At 58.2% G+C, this 16,942-nt stretch overlaps 1 protein-coding gene across 1 annotated transcript in view; it reads right to left on the reverse strand.

Annotated features, from left to right (window-relative positions):
* Window positions 1-7: 7 nt before the first annotated feature.
* Window positions 8-16,942, reverse strand: part of CASTOR2 (cytosolic arginine sensor for mTORC1 subunit 2) — a 59,032-nt gene continuing 42,097 nt past the window's right edge. Inside the window, exons 3-9 of the mRNA XM_057530198.1 lie at window positions 13,087-13,280; window positions 12,265-12,397; window positions 11,595-11,718; window positions 10,755-10,865; window positions 10,195-10,277; window positions 5,822-5,916; window positions 8-5,741 (exon numbers count right to left, since the gene is read on the reverse strand). Coding sequence (XP_057386181.1) covers window positions 5,676-5,741; window positions 5,822-5,916; window positions 10,195-10,277; window positions 10,755-10,865; window positions 11,595-11,718; window positions 12,265-12,397; window positions 13,087-13,280 — 806 coding nt within the window. The 3' untranslated portion in view covers window positions 8-5,675. The remainder of the gene's footprint in view (window positions 5,742-5,821; window positions 5,917-10,194; window positions 10,278-10,754; window positions 10,866-11,594; window positions 11,719-12,264; window positions 12,398-13,086; window positions 13,281-16,942) is intronic.

The following is a 16,942-nucleotide window of genomic DNA, read 5'->3' on the forward strand; positions in this document are numbered from 1 at the left end:
GCCAACATCATTTTTTTCTTCCATTTTAATGAACACTTTACAAAGTACAAAATATACTGTCTTTTTTTGGGGAACATTAGGTACTTTTTTTCTCTCCGTCATACAGTACATGAATCTCAAGGGTTTTGTGTTTCTTCAAGAAAGAAAGAAAGTGTGAGGGCCTGGGGTACAGGGCTGCCCAGTTCTCCCCTCGCCCAGACCCTGGGACAGATGCAAGTGCCGCTGCTACTGCTGGTGACCCGGGGCATGCCAGGGGAGGGCCAGACCCCCAAGGCGAAACCCTGGGCAGGGCAGAGGCCCCTCTGAGCCCTGCTGTGCAGCCAACATCCACTCACCCCCATCTCAGGATAACGGAAATGATTTTGGCAAAGAGCAAGAGGAGGGCTTGGGGTTTTGTTTGCTGTTAGCTCCTCCCCACCCCCAGTTTTGAAGCCAACCCTGCCCAGCTCTTCCTGGACCATTTTCTGAACAGGTAAACTGAAGCAGTGGAGAGGAAAATGCACTGGGCTTGGCCTCTGCCTTGGGACCTGAATTTGGCCTGTTTTTCAGCACCCCCCCTGCCCTCCACTCCGGTTTCCAACTTTGTTGGATGCTCTTCATGGACGAGCCCCAGTAGGCGGAGGGGCACCAGCCCCCAGAACCCCTCCCTGTAAATACTGTCCTCAGGACTGGCTGCTGCCGAGGAGTCCGCCCAGCAGGTCTAGCTCTTGGCTGCAGGGACCTCCGGGCCGCTGCAGGGCGGAGCACAGCCCCTGCAGGGACACCCCTGCCCCCGCCGTCCGCAGAGCAGTTTCAGCAAAGTCAAGGGGGGCGGGGCTGCCTTGCGTTCGAGGTCTGCTGCCCGCACCCCTTCAACTCTACATGTGGCCCTGGCTAAGAACGTACCCAGGCCTCGAGAAATACCGGACGAGCCAGTCCCTTCACTCGGATCTGGGCTCTGCACGTGTGTGCTCGCGTCCACACTAGGGTGTGTGACACAGCGCACGCTCACGTGTGCGTATACACACACGTGTGGTCCTGCCAAGAACACTGCTCTGACGCCCAGCACTTGCCGCGCTCACAGCCTCCCACACAGAGAACCAAGAGCCACAAGCTCCCTCCCCACCAGGCTGCCCACGAAAGCACGGGCCAGGCCGCAGGCTTCTACCTGTACTCCAGGCCATCCTGGTGCCCTCAGCCCCAAGGACAGCAGGCTGCCTCAGCCAACAGCTCCCATCCTTCCCTCCCAAGAAAGCAGGCTTCCCAGGAGGGCGTGGGTTTCAAAGCTGAAGGCCATAGCCCAGCCCACAGCTTCTCTCTCCCTCGGTCTACGGAAAAGGGTCCTTTTGCTGCCTCTAATTTGAAAATGAAAGAATGGAAAAGAGCTGGCATGTGAGAAAAGGTATCCAGCTATACCAGGGCTCAACTCCCCTCTTCCCAAGCCCACCCTCTGCTGGGCTGACCACCGTCTGCCATCTTGGTGGCTCTCTTCCCAGGTGGCCTCCTTGAATAGAGGGCTACTGCCCCCTCCAGGCCTAGCCCCTGCCTCGGCACAGTACCCAGGAAACCTGAAAAGCCCAAGCCCTGGCTTTCCACCGCTGGGAGACCCCGTCGTCCTCCCCCAAGCTCTGCCTGCCAAGCCAACCACCAACTCCGCTTCTCGGCAGCCGTAACGGCAGCGCTCGGCCGGCTGCTCCCCAGCCACGGCTTACATTGGCCACAGATACACGGGGGTGCTTCCTTCCTACCCGCCCCCCTGCCACAATTTTCACTCAGGAAGGAGCATCAAAAATTCCTAGCACAGGGCTGTAGCGCTACCACCTGGAAGGTCCCCAAGGTCCCCTCTCTTAGCTGGGGCTGGGAAGGGCCCTGCTTGTGCCCACATCCAGATCCAGAGGCTCAGAAAGGTGGCTCAGGGTGGCTGGGAAGTGTGGCCAGAAGGGGCAGGTGGTGGGTGGGCAGGTTCATCTTTGATTATCAGGCAAATGGTACCGCTGGCTTGGGGGTGGGGGCCTGGCCCTTCCTATCCCCCCCGAGCCTCCTCTCCTGAGCTCCGTGGCAGCCTCTGTCACCACAGAGGGGACAAGCCCCAACCGACCATGCATCTTCTGGACACCACACTGGTCACCGAGGCCACGCTGCCCGCATGGGGAGGCCACAGCGGCCAGCTCCGGGTCACCTGGTCCCTCCCTTCCCACCAGGGGCCTGTGGCCCGGAGTTGATGGGAGGGGGAGAATGCTGGTGCTTGGGGGGTTCTGGACCCCCAGAATCCTGGGGAAGGGAGGCCTTATGTGCCTCTCCTGCTTGGATGGGTGCCCTGGGCTGAGGTCAGTGGTGTAGGCCCCGCCTCCTGGGGGGCTCTGGAAACCCCTGTGGAGGAAAGAGGTGCAGAGCGGGCACTGCCCAGCTCTTTGCTGGGTCAGGACTAGGGCCGAGGGAGAATGGGGTTTCTTAGGAACCAGGGGCGCCCATGTTGAGAGCTGAGCCAAAGAGGCAGATTTTTATAATTGGGGGCAGGGGTGAAGTGGGTGATCACGGCTCCTGGTCTCCCTCGCTCTCCCTACCTTAACCTCGCGCCGCTCTGCAGTGTGCAGGGATGGGGCGGGTGAGGAGCGAGCGTAGCATTTAGATGGTTTGAGCTTTTCTTACCAGGGAACAGCACAGACTCAAAAGACACACCTGGAGCCCAGGTGGCAGCTCCTGGGCCACCCGCTCACCCCCAAGCCAGAGCCTAGAGTGCCCCAGCCTGACAGGGCACCCTCTTCAGGCCGCCTCTCAGGGGGTCTGGGGACCCCTGCGCACAGCAAAGCCAGAGGTGGCTGGGGGCAGCCAGCCACCGGGGAGACCACTCCCTCTTCCCCCAGATTGCTGGAGACCCAACCGCTGACTCACGGGCACACACAGGCACCGAGGATGCGCCGGCCTCTGCACACGGCGGGAGGATGGGGGTGTGGGAAATAGAGGGGGCAGGTTTTCAGGGTGTTGGCTCCCGCCCTGCCAGCTGGATACACACCTGTGTAGCCCAGAGAGCCGCGTCCTCGCACCAGCCCCTCCCGGAAACAACGTCAAGGGCATCCATCCGTCCCCTTCTCAGTCGGATGGGGCCAGTCCCCAGGAGGCGACCTGGGGAAAGAACCTGAGGCTTCTAAAGCGACAGAAATCAGGTGATGGGGCTGTGGGAGCGGACCTGGACGGAAAGCCGGAGGGCGCCCGTCCAGCTGGCCCAGGTCTTCGGGCTGAGAGCGCCGGCAAGGGGGCTGCCCTGTCCCAGCTGCTCCTCCCTCTGTGCCACTGTCCCCCCAATAAAATAAGGGTGTCCAGGGGCCTCGGTCGTGCCAACGGGATTACAGGAAGGGGCCGAATCCAGCTTTCAAGGGAGACTCGGGGAGGAGGGGGTAGGGACCCTCAACACCCGCCCCGGAGCTCAGTTCCCGGGCTGCTGGTTTAGTTTTTCTCTCAAGTCAGGGCCAAGGCAGCCAGCCGGCTTCTCTAATAATCGTATTGCCTATATACTTGAATTAAAAATATATGGTGGCTCAAAACGTGCCTGTGTGCACGGCAGACACCGCGGGGCGGAAGCCCTCACGCCCCCACACACACACACGCACACACGCGTGTGCACGCTCACACAGTATATATTAACATATATATTGCTCAAGTATATATGCTATTTACAGTATATATCTATATCAACATAAAACACAGGTATTTATATGTGTGTACAATATACGTCCTAGGGGGTCTAGGGAGCACACGTTTCTGGGGGTCAAGGGGCCGACACACTTGCTCGGCAGGGAGGAGAGGCGGGGGAGTGACACGGTAGGGGGGGGACAGACAGGAAGGGGTCTGGAGCGCGTGCCACGGAAAAATCAAGGCCTTCCAAGGACAGTAAGGGGACTCGGGGCGTGAAGTGCTGCCCTGCCCACGTGGACACCCCCGTTTTGGAACCAGCAAACAATTGACATGTTTTGGTGTTTTGTGCAAAATGAGTTAACTTAAAAAAAAAAAAACACGTGGGTTCCGAATCAGTACTTGGGCCCCGAACGTCTGCAAGGATCCAGACGGACAGCTTCCCCACCTGGTGGATTTCCATGGCTCAGAGGGTCCCGCGCGGCACAGAGAATGGGGGTGGGTGGGGCTTCACCAGCCCAAGAGAATGTCCCTTCTCCTGCGAGCTTCTCAGGGACAGCACGTTGTCAGCTGCTGCCCGGGCACCGACGAGGACCCTGTAGGTCCTGCTTGCTTGGAAAACACCCCCAGCTGGAGAGGAGGCACGGGGGTCACCCCATTCTCCGAGGGGGCTGGCTTGCCACCTGGCTGCCCACCGCCCTGCGGCCCTCGGGCCCCCGCCGATGCTCAGAACCACTCTGCCTTGGCAGCTCCGTGGGGGGGTGCCCCGGGGACCCCTGTACAAGCAGACCTCTGCTCCCAGCTTTCTGCCCAAAGGGAGGGCCGACACCCCTGGAAGCAGCTCCCGACTCTCAAGCTTGTCCCTGGAGACACTCAGGATGCCAACCAAGCGATGTCACACTCTGAGCCCCGACAGACTCAGCGGGCCATCCCCTGAAACTACTGCCAACTGCAGCCTGGGTGCAAATACATTAAATAAGAAACTAAAACAAGGTACGGTTTTCTCTATTAAGGCTCAGATAAGCTGCCTCCCAGGTCAAGTACTCGTGAACGCCACGATCCCTGGACCGAGGGGTGGGTGTGCAGGTGAGTTGGGGGCAGAGGCCTTCCACTTTCCCCCAAAAGTGGGGCGACGGGGCGGGGCAGGAAAACGGGGGAGCCCTGTGCTGGTCTAGTTAACTGCTGGGGAGGTGGGGGTGACCTAAGAAACCCCAGGCCCAGAACGCTGGAGCTGCCCCCATTTAGGGGAACCCGAGGCTCTGCCAGCCCCAGGAGGGTCCAGGGAAAGCAGAGGGGACAGGAGCTCGTGCCCCAGGCTGGTGGGTCTCCTGGGAACCCCCCTCCCCCCGGGACTGAGCGCTTGTGGTGGGGAGGGTCTGGACAGGCCCCTTTGGCAGCCTTGCTGGGAGTCGGGGCGCAGGCCCTGTGGCTGGCAGGCCAGGTTCTGGGGGACTGGGGTCCCCCCCCAGCTCAGGGCCCCACCCGTGCTCCCTTGGAGCCTCACCAGCACATGACCAGAGGGTGGCCCACTGGCCTCTACTCTGCAGGAACCAGCCCAGAGCCAATGGAACCAGAGACCAGTGACCACAGGGGCCAGAACCCCTACCCTCACAAGGGCCTTCCGGGGCCCCATGAACTCAGCCCTGCTCAGCCAGCCCCCCCAAGACGACCCGAGAATCGGTACTCCCAGTGTCCTGTAGAAGGTGCCAGCTTCCTTTGGCGTCTGCCCCCGGCCGTGGGCGAGGCAGGAGGAGAAGGTGGGTCAGCTCACAAGCTCCCTGGGCCTCAGACATCATTTTCTGGGGTAGGGGTGGGGGAAGGAGGCGGGGGGGGGGCGGTTCTCTGGAGGGTCTGGGGGCTCCAGGAAGGCAGGAGGGCACGGGGAGGCCTTGGCTTGGGCCACAGGCCTGGCGGGGTCAGCCATCAGGGGCGTGTCCTAGGGACCCCTTCCTTGGGGGCCCCGGGGCCGATTTTCCAGTCTGTTGAGAAATACTGCGAGAAGAATCTTCAGGGTGGGGCTGGGCCCAGGCCTGGGGGGCAGACGGGGAGGAGCGGAAGAGGGCCTTCTAATGCTTCTCTGCTTGGCTGACTTTCAGGGCGCTGATGACGCCATTGATGTTTTCTTCCGGTACCTGCGAGGGGGTGGGAAGCAGTCACCCGTGAGCCCTTGGAGCCGGCCTGCCCTGCCTGGGGGCCGGGGCTGGACACTCACCAGTGCGTGGTCGAACTTGAAGGTACTGATGTAGTAGGCGGGGATGTCAGCAGCAGCTAAGGGCTCGGAGATCTGGGCCACGATGCCGCACTCATCTGGGGACAGAGGCGGGGACCACGTTCAGCCTCCTCCCACCCGGCCACCCAGCACAGCCTTGGCCTCTCCCCTCCCTCCGCTGACAGTGCCCGCCCTGTACCCGCAAGCTTCCCAGAGACTCCCCACCCCTCCATCCAGCAGGCTTCTCTGATCTCTTTGGCCGGCAGTGAGCTCTCCATCCTCAGGGCTCCACAGAAGCCACTTCTGTCTAACTGTGACCACCCTCTGCCTGTTTCCCGTGCCTCGTAGTTTGGACTCATCTTCCTGGCCATCTTGCGAGTTCCCTAAACAGAGCTGGAGGTAGCGTGGCGATAAGAGGACGTGGGTTCAGGCCCTCTTTTTTGTCGCCCTTTTCTAGCCAGATGACGTGGCCAAGTCACTTCCTCTCTGAGCCTCAGTTTCCTCATCGGAGTCCCCACTGGGTAAAGGTCCCTGCCTGTCCTAAAGGCAGTGTCAGGCATCTGATCACGAGGAATGTCATTTCCTTCTCCTCTGGATCTCCAAAGCAGTGGCTTTCTGGCCTCCTCCAAACCTCAGCCAATAAGGTGGCCTTGGGGTTGCCTGGGGATGGTTCTCCCCTCTCCTCCACCCTCCTCCCCACTTTGAAGGCACCATGCAAAGCTTCCTCCTACAGGAAGACCTCCAGGATCTGAGGACCACTCTTCTCTCCATCAGCACAACCCCTCAAAGCTACTGTTCTGACTCTGGCGATGATGCATTTCCCCAGCGCTGTCCCGATTGGGTGGGAGAGTCCAGATCTGGCCACCAGCTCCCCATGGGATTCTGGGGCCAGAGCCTGGGCATCAACCTGGGCTTCACCCTTCCCCCACCCCCAGCCTCCCCGGCACCCTTTCACTCCCTGGCCCTGGTCCTGCTTGTCAGCCCACCCTGGGACCTAGACATGACCCTGCAGGTCTCTCAAGCTCCTGCTTTCTGCTTGGTCTCCCGGGGCTCCTGGCTGGACCCATGGGCCCCTTTGGTGGCTGCACAGGCCTCGTGCTTGCACTTCTGGCGACTGTCTGCGCTGCTACGTGGTGACCGGTTGTGTCCTAAGATTCTTTAGCTACAGACACATTCATTTTCAGTTCTGTGAAAGGTGGGGGGGCGGGGGCGGTGGCTAGGAGATCAGGGTCTAGAATGGTGCCTTTCAAACTGTGGGTGGTGACCCATTTGGGACGTCAATTTAGAAGGCTGGTAACCAGGGTTTTATAAAATGACAACAGAGAAGGAAAGGGCAAACAGCTCAGCACCAGAGCGAGTGCAGTTTTGTGAAACCGTAGAGTTGTTTGTGTATGTGTGTGCTGGGCTGTGATGGAAAACATATTTCCTGCAAACCGTGGTCTAAAACATATGGAATTCGCCAGCCTAGAATCTTTCAGATTCTCAAGTTATTTTTCTTGCAGGGCTATTTATAGCTATTAGCCTGGCGCTAAAACCCTCCACATCCCGGGAAGGTAGATCCAGCCGCTGCCTGCTAGATTCACAGCGCTGCTTCTCACACACTGTGTCCCCTGTCGCCCGCCTGTGAGGCCGCTCAAAACAGCCCAGGGCAACTGCAGATGGTAAGACGATTCAAGTTTCATCTACTCTCCCACCTCGATTCTCCCTTCAACCTGACTTTCTTTTTTCTGTAATATTATTATACTGAGTGTATTTTGGTAAACTTTGAACCAAAGCTGGGGATAAAAAGATAAGCTGATATGCATCACTAATTATTAGAGAAATGCAAATAAAACTACAATGAGGTATCACCTCACACGGGTCAGAATGGGCATCACTAAAAAAATCTACAAATAACAAATGCTGGAGAGGGTGTGGAGAAAAGGGAACCCTCCCACATGGTTGGTGCAGCCACTATGAAAAACAGTATGGAGGTTCCTCAAAAAACTAAAAATACATTTGCCATATGATCCAGCAATCGCACTCCTGGGCATATACCCAGACAAAACTATAATTCGAAAAGATACATGCACCACAATGTTCATAGCAGCACTATTCACAATAGCCAAGACATGGAAACAACCTAAATGTCCACTGACGTTTGATGAATGTCAAAATGAATGGATAAAGATGAATGGATAAAGAAGATGTGGTACATATATACACAATGGACTACTACTCAGCCATAAAAAAGAATGAAATAATGCCATTTGCAGCAACATGGATGGACCTAGAGATGATCATACTAAGTGAAGTAAGTCAGAAAAAGAAAGACAAATACCATATGATATCACTTACATGTGGAATCTAAAATATGACACAAATTGAACTTATCTACGAAACAGAAACAGACTCTCAGACATAGAGATCAGACTTGTGGTTGCCAAGGGGGAGGGGGTGGGGGAGGGATGGAGTGGGAGGTTCGGGTTAGCAGATGCAAACTATTACATATAGAATGGATAAACAACAAGGTCCTACTGTAGAGCACAGGGAACTATATTCAGTATCCTGTAATAAACTAAAATGGAAAAGAATATGAAAAAGAATATATATATATGTATTTATAACTGAATCACTTTGCTGTACAGCAGAAATTAACATAACATTGTAAATCAACTATACTTCAGTAAAAAAAAAAAAAAAAAAGATAAACTGATATGCACAACTTCCTGCTTCTCATCTGAGTCTCCGGTGACGCCTGCCCCTTTGCCTGTGATGACCTGGTGAGGCCCTTTTCCACTGTTTCTACCGTGGAGAGGCACCGCTGCATCACACCCACCTCTGCTGGTGCTGCCCTCTCCTCCCCATCAGCCGGGTTAACATCTACTGGTCACCTCTGGAGCCACCTCCTCCGGGAAGCCTTCCCTTCCTCAACCCTCTCCAAGCCTTACATGTCCTTACATGTGATAGTGACAGCAACTGCTGCTTGCTGAGCACTCAGTGTAACTGACACGTCATGGAGGGCTTCGCACCACCCTGAAGCAGGATCTACCATCCTCCTTGTTTTACAGACTAGGAAACTGAGGCTCAGAGATTAAGCAACCTGCCCAAGGTCACCCTGGTTTCCTTCAGCCTCCTTCTATGGGAGCCTCCTCTCCTATGGGAGAAGTTCACTGGTGAACTTGCCTCTAGGCTACTGGGTCTCCACATCCCCACGGCCCCAAACTGGGCAGCAAATGTGGGTGGGCGAAGTGCTGGGGTCTGTGGAGAAGGTGGCCCCGAGAGACAGGCCGGAGCCCAGGGTTGGGCCAGGAGCCTTCAGTGTACATTGCCCAGCACCGCGGAAAGCAGCCCACTGTCCTGCCCCCAGGATGGCTCTCGCTCTGGCCTTGACATGAGCAAAGTTAGGGGGCGCTGTCCAGCCCTGCCAGGTGCTGTCCAGCTGCGACCCTGTCCAGAGAAAGCCACAGGCAGGCGGCAGAGCCTGGTTCCCTCTCCGACCTGCAGCCCTCAGGTCAAAATGCCCTGCCACCTTCATGTCCCGTCCCAGAAGCAGAGCCCCCGGGGCCGACCCCACGGCCCCTGGAGCAGTCTGAGCTTTATCTGGAACATTCTGCACTCTGTCTATGGGAAATCAGGGTTTACTGATCCCATCAGGGCCACCTGAGGGGCGCTTCCCGAAACAAATGTCCTGTGATTTACCAAGAGCGTCTTCCGGGTTCAAGGTCTTGGGTCTGACAAGTCTAGCCCAAAGAGATCATGTCTCATCAAGACAAAGCTCGCCGCCGTCATCACAATGGGGCCAGCAGCCTACACTCAGCGCCGGGAGAATCGGTACCGTGTGGCCCTTCTAACCGAGGCGTCTGAGACCCGTGGCCCCTTGGAATATGCTGATGGGAAAAACCATCTACCAAAGACAGTTTGGACAATTGTGGAGACTGAAGCTAGACTGAGTCTTGGGGGATTCCTGTGAATTTTCTCCTGGGGGATCAGCTCACTGTGGTTACACAGGGAAAAGGGTGAGGGGCTGGGATGTCCGAGTTTTACTGTGAGCTATTCGGCAATTGTGTTAAAAAAAAAAAAAACAAAACTCATTAAAAATGACAACAGTTATTCCCTGTCAACAGTGGGACTAAGGAGAGATTTTTTTTTTTCCTCTTCTATTTTTATCATGTTCCCACTATTCTAATAATAAGCAGGTTTTAATTTTTCAGTGGGCGGGGGACGGAGAAGAGTGCTTTGGCTGAAGCTGCTCTTCCATCCTCCGAGGCCAGTGCCTCCTGTCACTCACTGGTCAAGGGACCGCGCGGGCTGTGGGGACCTCAGTCTCCTCATCTATACCAGGGGTACAGATGCACGGCACTCGGCAATGCCGGCCCCAGCCCCCCAGGGCTCACCAAATCCTAGGGGCTGTCCTCCAATCCGCACCATCTTCCAGAGCTCTCCAGATGCGCTCGTGAACAACAAATTACTAGGAAACCTTGAAAGGGAGCGAGCGATGTTAATCCCCAGATATTAACGGTGCTCCCTCTGCCAGCCCTCCCTGGAGCATTCCCTGTCCTTGGGCACTGATGTAGGGCCAGAGCAAGGGGGTGTCTGGCCTGAGCTCAGGGGCCCTAAGGATTCTCCCAAGCCCTCAGCGCACTCACTCTGCGCTGTCCTCGTCTGGGGGTGGGTAGGGGGAGCAGGAAGGCAAAGCTGGGACTGGGCTTTGGAACAGCTGCCCCCTTTGCTCAGGCTGGTCAGGGTACCCCTCCCCAGCTGCAGACGGGGGTCGGGGGGGTGAGGGGCAAACAGCACTGGATGTCGCTGGATGACCCGGGGCCTTTGTCTCTGAGTGGCCTGTCATCTGTAAGCCGGGGCCACTCACCTGCAGTGAAGGGCTGGGGTAGGGACTTATTAGGACCAAGTGGGTGGATCAGCCCATCGCAAGCCTCCAGGCCGGGGCCCGGCTCACCTCTGCTGGGTCTGCACGTCCATCACCAGGGAGATGTAGCCCTCGATGAGGGAGAAGGAGAAGAAGCGGATGTGACCACAGTCATCGCCGGCCGCCAGGGGGTCCTTCGCTCTGTGGGCCGGGGCAGGTGGTGAGGGGTGGAGTGGGGCCCCCTGCTGCACCCCAAGCCCCACCAGGCCCCCCTGCCCCGCCCATCAGTATGGGGGTGTTGGGAAGAGCACGGGCCAAGTCGTGGCTCTGATCCTGCCTTGCTGGGGGGCCCTGAGGCACTACCTTCATCGGTCTCCGCATCTGCGAGGTGTGGGCGACTCCACGGCATTCACAGAGATGAACACCACACTTCACGTTTCTGGAGACCCATCCCGCCCTCGGCACAGGCTACACTTGCCCTTCCTGGGGGTGGCTTCTCTGTCCCTGCGATGGCCCACATCTCAGGGCACAGTCTATGGTCACTGTCAGCTCACTGGCCCCTGGCCCCACTCCACATGGTGTTGGCCCAAACTTACAATCTGCCCTGAGGAAAAAGGCAAAGCTGTCGTCCACCAAATGAAAAAACCTGAGTTCCCAGCTCTTCAAGTGACTGGGCTTGCCCTAGGAGCTCAGGTGACAGTGGGGTGTTTATTATATCCACATGTGGGCCTAGGGCTTCACCAAGTTTTGGGGTTCCCAAGGAACGCCATTCTCCCCTCTTAGAATGGGGATCTGGGGTACAGCCATGTCTCGCTTCTCAAACGAGCTCCCAGGGCAGGTCTGTGCCTCCCCCCTCAGACTGGGGCTACCAGACACAGCCGTGTCTCCCCTTGGCCACCCTGCAGCCCCTCACACCCGAGGAGGCCCTACCCGTTGGAGTAGAACATGACGTCCATGAGGAGTGTGGCAACAGCGGGCAGTGTGTCAGGGTCCAGGCTGGTGACACAGAACCTGTTGCTCGGGCTGGACAGAGGGTGGATGACGGGCCTCTGGACTGTGAGAGCACAAAGACAAGGGGTGCTGAGGCCGGGAGAAGAGGAGCATCGTGGGGCAGGAGAGGGCCCGGGAAGAGGGGTGGGGTCAGCTGGTAGCTGCTCTGGGGAGGCCGGCTGCAGGCCCTGCAAGACCTGGCCCCTGTCGCTTCTCCAGCCTCCAGCACCCCCTACAGCTCTCCTGATCCTCCAGGCCCACCCCCAGGCCCCCGGGCCTTTGCACATGCCATGCCGCCTGCCTGGAACGCCCTTCCCAACCTTCACCACCTGGCTTAGCTCCTACTTGTGCTCCAAGCTTCAGCTTGAGAGTCACTGCCTCTGGGAGGCCTGCCCTGATAGCCTGGACTGGGTCAGGAGTGGCCTCTGGCCATTGCTGGCTGCATCCACATCCACTGCCCTGGCTAGACCTTGGGAACAGAGTCTGATCAGGACTGTTGTACCGTGTTATGCCCGGCCCTCAACTGATGCTCTGAGAATGGGGCTGCCCTGGGGCAGGACCTGGTAATTTCTTGAGGTCTCTGCACAACCCTCCCCCTCCCCCAACTCACCCATCTTGGGCTTCACGAAGCCGTTGGTGATGCCGAGGTTCTCGGCTGCCACTGTCTCGCCATTGACGACCCGCAGGATGGTGAACTCTGATGACAAGGTGTGGGTAACGAAGGGCAGGTCCCGCTCACGCACCTGGGGACGGGGAGTCAAAGAGTGAGTGTACCATGGTCCCTGGATGGAGTGGGCCCGGGGTCACCAGCCCCTTCACTCTGAGATTCTGTCCCCAGAACGAGCTTTCCCTGTCCTTGCCTCCCGCTGTCCTGGGACGGGAGCCTGGGACCAGGGGCACATGCCTCCCCAGGGGCAGCAGGGAGGATGCAGAGGGGAGAAGACACCGCGCCGAGGGCCAGGAGGTGCAGGTCCACCCCCCCCACTCCCTCTTGTGTGTGGTGCCCACACCTGTCCCTGCCCCTCCCAGGCCCACACTCTCCAGGGTGGCCACGCCCTATGGGAGAAGAGCATGAATAACACGGTAGCCAGGAAATGCCGCTGGCTCCACGACTAGACACACTTGCCACCCCAGGGAGGGGTATGGGACTGGGGGAGCCAGACATCCAGCTAGGAGGGCATCCCACCCACACACGCCCCCAGCCCTCACTTCCTGGCCTCCAGCTTAAACCCAGCATGGTCCACGCAAAGGGCAGGCAGTGGGTGGGGCTACAGCCCAGCCAGGGCCATGCTGACACTGGACTGATGACCCTAAGGTACCCTTGACCTCTCTCTGAGCTGATCACGAAATGGGGCGGGGAGAGGCACAAACTTTGCAGACCACATCCGAGGGGGTGCCCATGTTGCCTGGGCGTGGGCTGCAGCTTGCTCACCAGGATGAAGTCCGTCTGGTAGGTGGACAGCATGAACACAGAGATGTTCTGATCGGCCAGCGGGGCGATGACCGACTTGGCGATCTTGGTCACACCGATGGGCTGGGAGCTGGAGAAGCTGCCGCCACCCGACACCACGTTGAGGGCCAGCCAGGTGGCGTCCGCCACACTCAGGTGTTCCGAGGAGGGCAGCTCTGGAGGGGGACACAGAAGGCCGGCTTATGACTGATGGGCCCCAGCTGTGTGACCTCGGCCAGCCCGCCCTGTGGGCCTCAGCGCCCTCATCTGTCAAAGGAGGACGGGATCGTCCTTAAAGGTCCCATCCTGGGAGGACCGAGCAGGGAAGGCTCTCAGAGGACTCTGGATGTTCCGGGCAGCTCAGCAGGGCAGGGACCATGGGAACAAGGGGGTTAGCTGTGCTGGGCCTCAGTTTCCCCTGCTGTGAAGTGATGAGTACTCAGCAGTAACAATTTTGTTATTTCTGGTTCTCGTTACCTTTCTGGGTACCAGGTGCTGCCATCACGACCGTATACCGGTGGACCGGGTCCCATGGTTTTCAAACTAGGTTCCCAGGAACCTCCCAGGGGCTGGGAGGTAGAGGGGAGGCCAGGAGAAGACAGGGTGGGGGGCCTGGGATTTTCCTTCCTGCTTCAATTAGACCTCTACTTCAGGCTCCTCTGGAAGCACATTCAGCTCCAGAAGGCCTCCTGAGGTTGCCACCTTCCAGTGGGCAGTGACTGTCACCCAAGTCCCTCCTGAGAGCCTGGGGATCCTGGGGGCGGGGGCACCGGCAGGGGCAGGGTGGGAGAGGTTCGGAGCGGCAGTGATCGCCCAGTCTCCTTGACTAGCTCACAAAGACCATCCCTTCCACCCCGTCCTGCAGAAAGAGTTCCCAGGGGAGGCTGTGCACGGGACATGGTACACACATGTGCACGGCTGCACGGACGGGCGGCCACAGAACGGAGCACAGGTTGCACACGGAACTCTCCACGCATCACAGTCGCCTGCTCAAACCCACCCCGTACGAGGACTGTTATTTCACCCCATACATGTGACAAACCAGAGCTCTGAGGGGCTGGTGACTTACCCAAGATCACTTAGACAGGGAATAACAGAGCCAGGATTCAAACCCAGATCTGACTTATAAACAGACCCTTATGCTCTATGCTGGGCAACACATGGGAAGAAGGGCCAGGTCCCCAACAAGGGGGGCGATGAGAAGAGGGGCCCGGACACTGGTGAGTTAAGGGGGCTGTGATGATCATGGTGCTGCCCGAGGGAAGCTGGGCTGGGCTGTGCTGGCCTCAGCAAGATGGCTCCGGAAGCCTCATCCAGGCTCCTACCTGCCCAGCTAAGGTCGTCATGGCAACCACAGCCTACGGAGCCCATTGGCCCTGCTGGCTGAGAGGGGCCAGTCCTCCGCCAGGCTGGCTGGAGAGGTAGGCTGCTTCCCAGAGAAGAGAAGGGGTTTGGGAGGGGGAGCAGGAGGAAAGCCTGATCTCAGGCTTCCACATCTAGTCTCTCCACCTGTCATCTGGGGTGTCAGAAGAGAGACTTCTCGGCCCCAGGACCGCCAGAGGAAACACGCTCCCCAGGACTGAGCGTCCCAGTTCAGTTCTGAAATTCTAAGGGGTCTGGAACTGGCCATGGAGGGGATTTCCTGGGGGCAGTGTTGTGAGCCCCCAACCCTGCCATCTTAAGCAAAGACAGCCCCAGGAGCCACCGAGGGCCAGGGTGCTTTGATGGTCCGTCATCTGAAGCACCATTTTAATATACTAATAAATAAACTATTAATAAATATACTTAATAAAACAGTTAAATTTCACTTTTCATTAGGGCAGAACCCCAAAAGCCTTCTTAGGAAAATTCTGGAGGGGTCCTTTCCATCACCGCATGCTAACACATCAGGACCATGTCAGCTTTTGTGAACCTGCCTCTGCCTGCCTGTTCCAAGCTCCTCACAACTCAAAACTGCCCAGTGGCTTTCCACGTTCTCTGGCGTAAAAGCCAAAGTCCTCGTGACGCTGGGAACCAGCACTGTCCCAGAGGGCTTTCTGGGATGATAGATATGGTCTATACCTACGCTGTCCAAAGCCACTTACCCCGTGTGGCTACGGAGCACTTGAAATGTGGTCAGTGCTACAGAAGAAATACAATTTTAAGTTGCATTTAATTTTGGTTCCTTTAAATTCCCATGGTCGTGTGGGGTGAGCGGCTAGTTCAAGTCTACAATTGGCCTCACTAGCATGCCAGCGCCCTGGGGCGGTTGTCTCGGTCGGCTTTGTTTTCTGCTATTCTCAGCGCCTGGCACACGGAGGCTCCAAAAGAATGGATGAGGAGGGACGAGGCGGCTGTCCCTGCCCCTCTGCTCTGCCCAGGCCCCTGTTCCCACCCATCGACCTTCTCTGCTCTCCCCGTCCCCACCCCCCCACCCCCAGCTCAGTCTCTGTGGTCAGGGCTTGGTCACACTGCCAGACCCCAGGTGGAGGGTGGCCTTCGACATCATCCCACGCTCCTATACCCGACTTCCCAGGATCAGGCAGAGGGCCCCGGGGGAGCCAGTGTCATCCCCAGACACTGCCAACTTCTCTGAATTCTTAGTCCAGCAGTGCAGAACGCTGTCCATTTGCTTATAGACCTGGCTCAGAAGTCAGTCCCTGCCCCATTTCACAGAATAGGAAACAGGCCCAGAGAGGGAAGCTGACTGGCTCAAGGTCACGGTGCAGTAAATGGGGAGGGCACCTCATTCTGGCACCGTGGCATGTCTGTCCAGACCCGCCCCGCCACCAACCCGTGGTGGGGTGTTGCGAAAACCCCTCTTGCAGGGATTAGCTTCGGGACTGTAAAGTTGGCAGCGGGGTGGGGGGTGGGGTCCGGGCAGCTGAGGTTCCAATGTCCCAATTCTGACACCGTGGTTCCACTGGCCCTGTAAGGCCTTCACCCGGCAGGTGGAGCCTCTGCTGCCCCAGCCTCAGGCCTGCCCTCTGTCCCCCACCTGAGCTCCACAATCCAGTGGGGCCTGACCTTTAGCAGTGGGGTCCTCGGCGAGCACGTGAGGGTGGTGGCAAAGAACACAGGCTTTGGGCTCAGACAGTGACAAACTCTAACCCTGGCTCCGTCCTCTGCAGCGGAGGCCGCTGGGAAGCTGCTGCTGATACAGTGGGGAAGGCCATTCCCTCCAAGTCTGCAAAGCGCCGGGGTATGTGCATTTTTAGGGGGTGCTCGGGTAACCAAGGCTCTGCTCCGAGGAGTCTCTCAGCGGGTTTGGACAGGTCCCGCGGAGAAGCCCAGGCCTGAGGCCGACTGGAAACGGGGGCAGAAGTGGGCAGGTGGGAGATGGCGGGCAGCCTGCAGGCTGCCACTGGCCAGAGGATTTCAGCTCAATCCAAATGCTGCTCAGAGTATGGGCGGCCGGTGAGCAGGGGTGGGTCTGCCTGCCGGTCCCGGCTCTCAGTCTGGATGGAACCCACTGAGGTGCTTCAAGCAGCAGGCCTGGACTGAGAGGGTGGTCAGCCCTGGGTCAGCGGTCACCTCTCTGAAGCTTCCAGAAGGGTGAGCTTTGTCAGAGCAGCAAAGCAGCTGGAGACCACAGTGCTCACTGCTTCTGGCCCCAGGGACCCCAAATGCTGCCCTGACACTCTGGGGGAGAGGGAAGGCCTGCCTGGTCCCATCCTCACCCAGGCCAAGCCTCAGGGTGCCCCAGGTGCCGCTTCGGGGCTGGGGGCTGGGCTGCCAGGAGCTGCCAGGAGGGAGCCAGCGTGCTCTTCCCTAGAGGAAAGGTAGACACATCCCAAGACTGGAAGGGATTATTAATACTGTCACTGCCCAGGGGCTTCCCTGGTGGCGCAGTGGTTGA

This window comes from Balaenoptera acutorostrata, chromosome 15, assembly GCF_949987535.1.
Source record: "Balaenoptera acutorostrata chromosome 15, mBalAcu1.1, whole genome shotgun sequence".
Classification (NCBI taxonomy): domain Eukaryota; kingdom Metazoa; phylum Chordata; class Mammalia; order Artiodactyla; family Balaenopteridae; genus Balaenoptera; species Balaenoptera acutorostrata.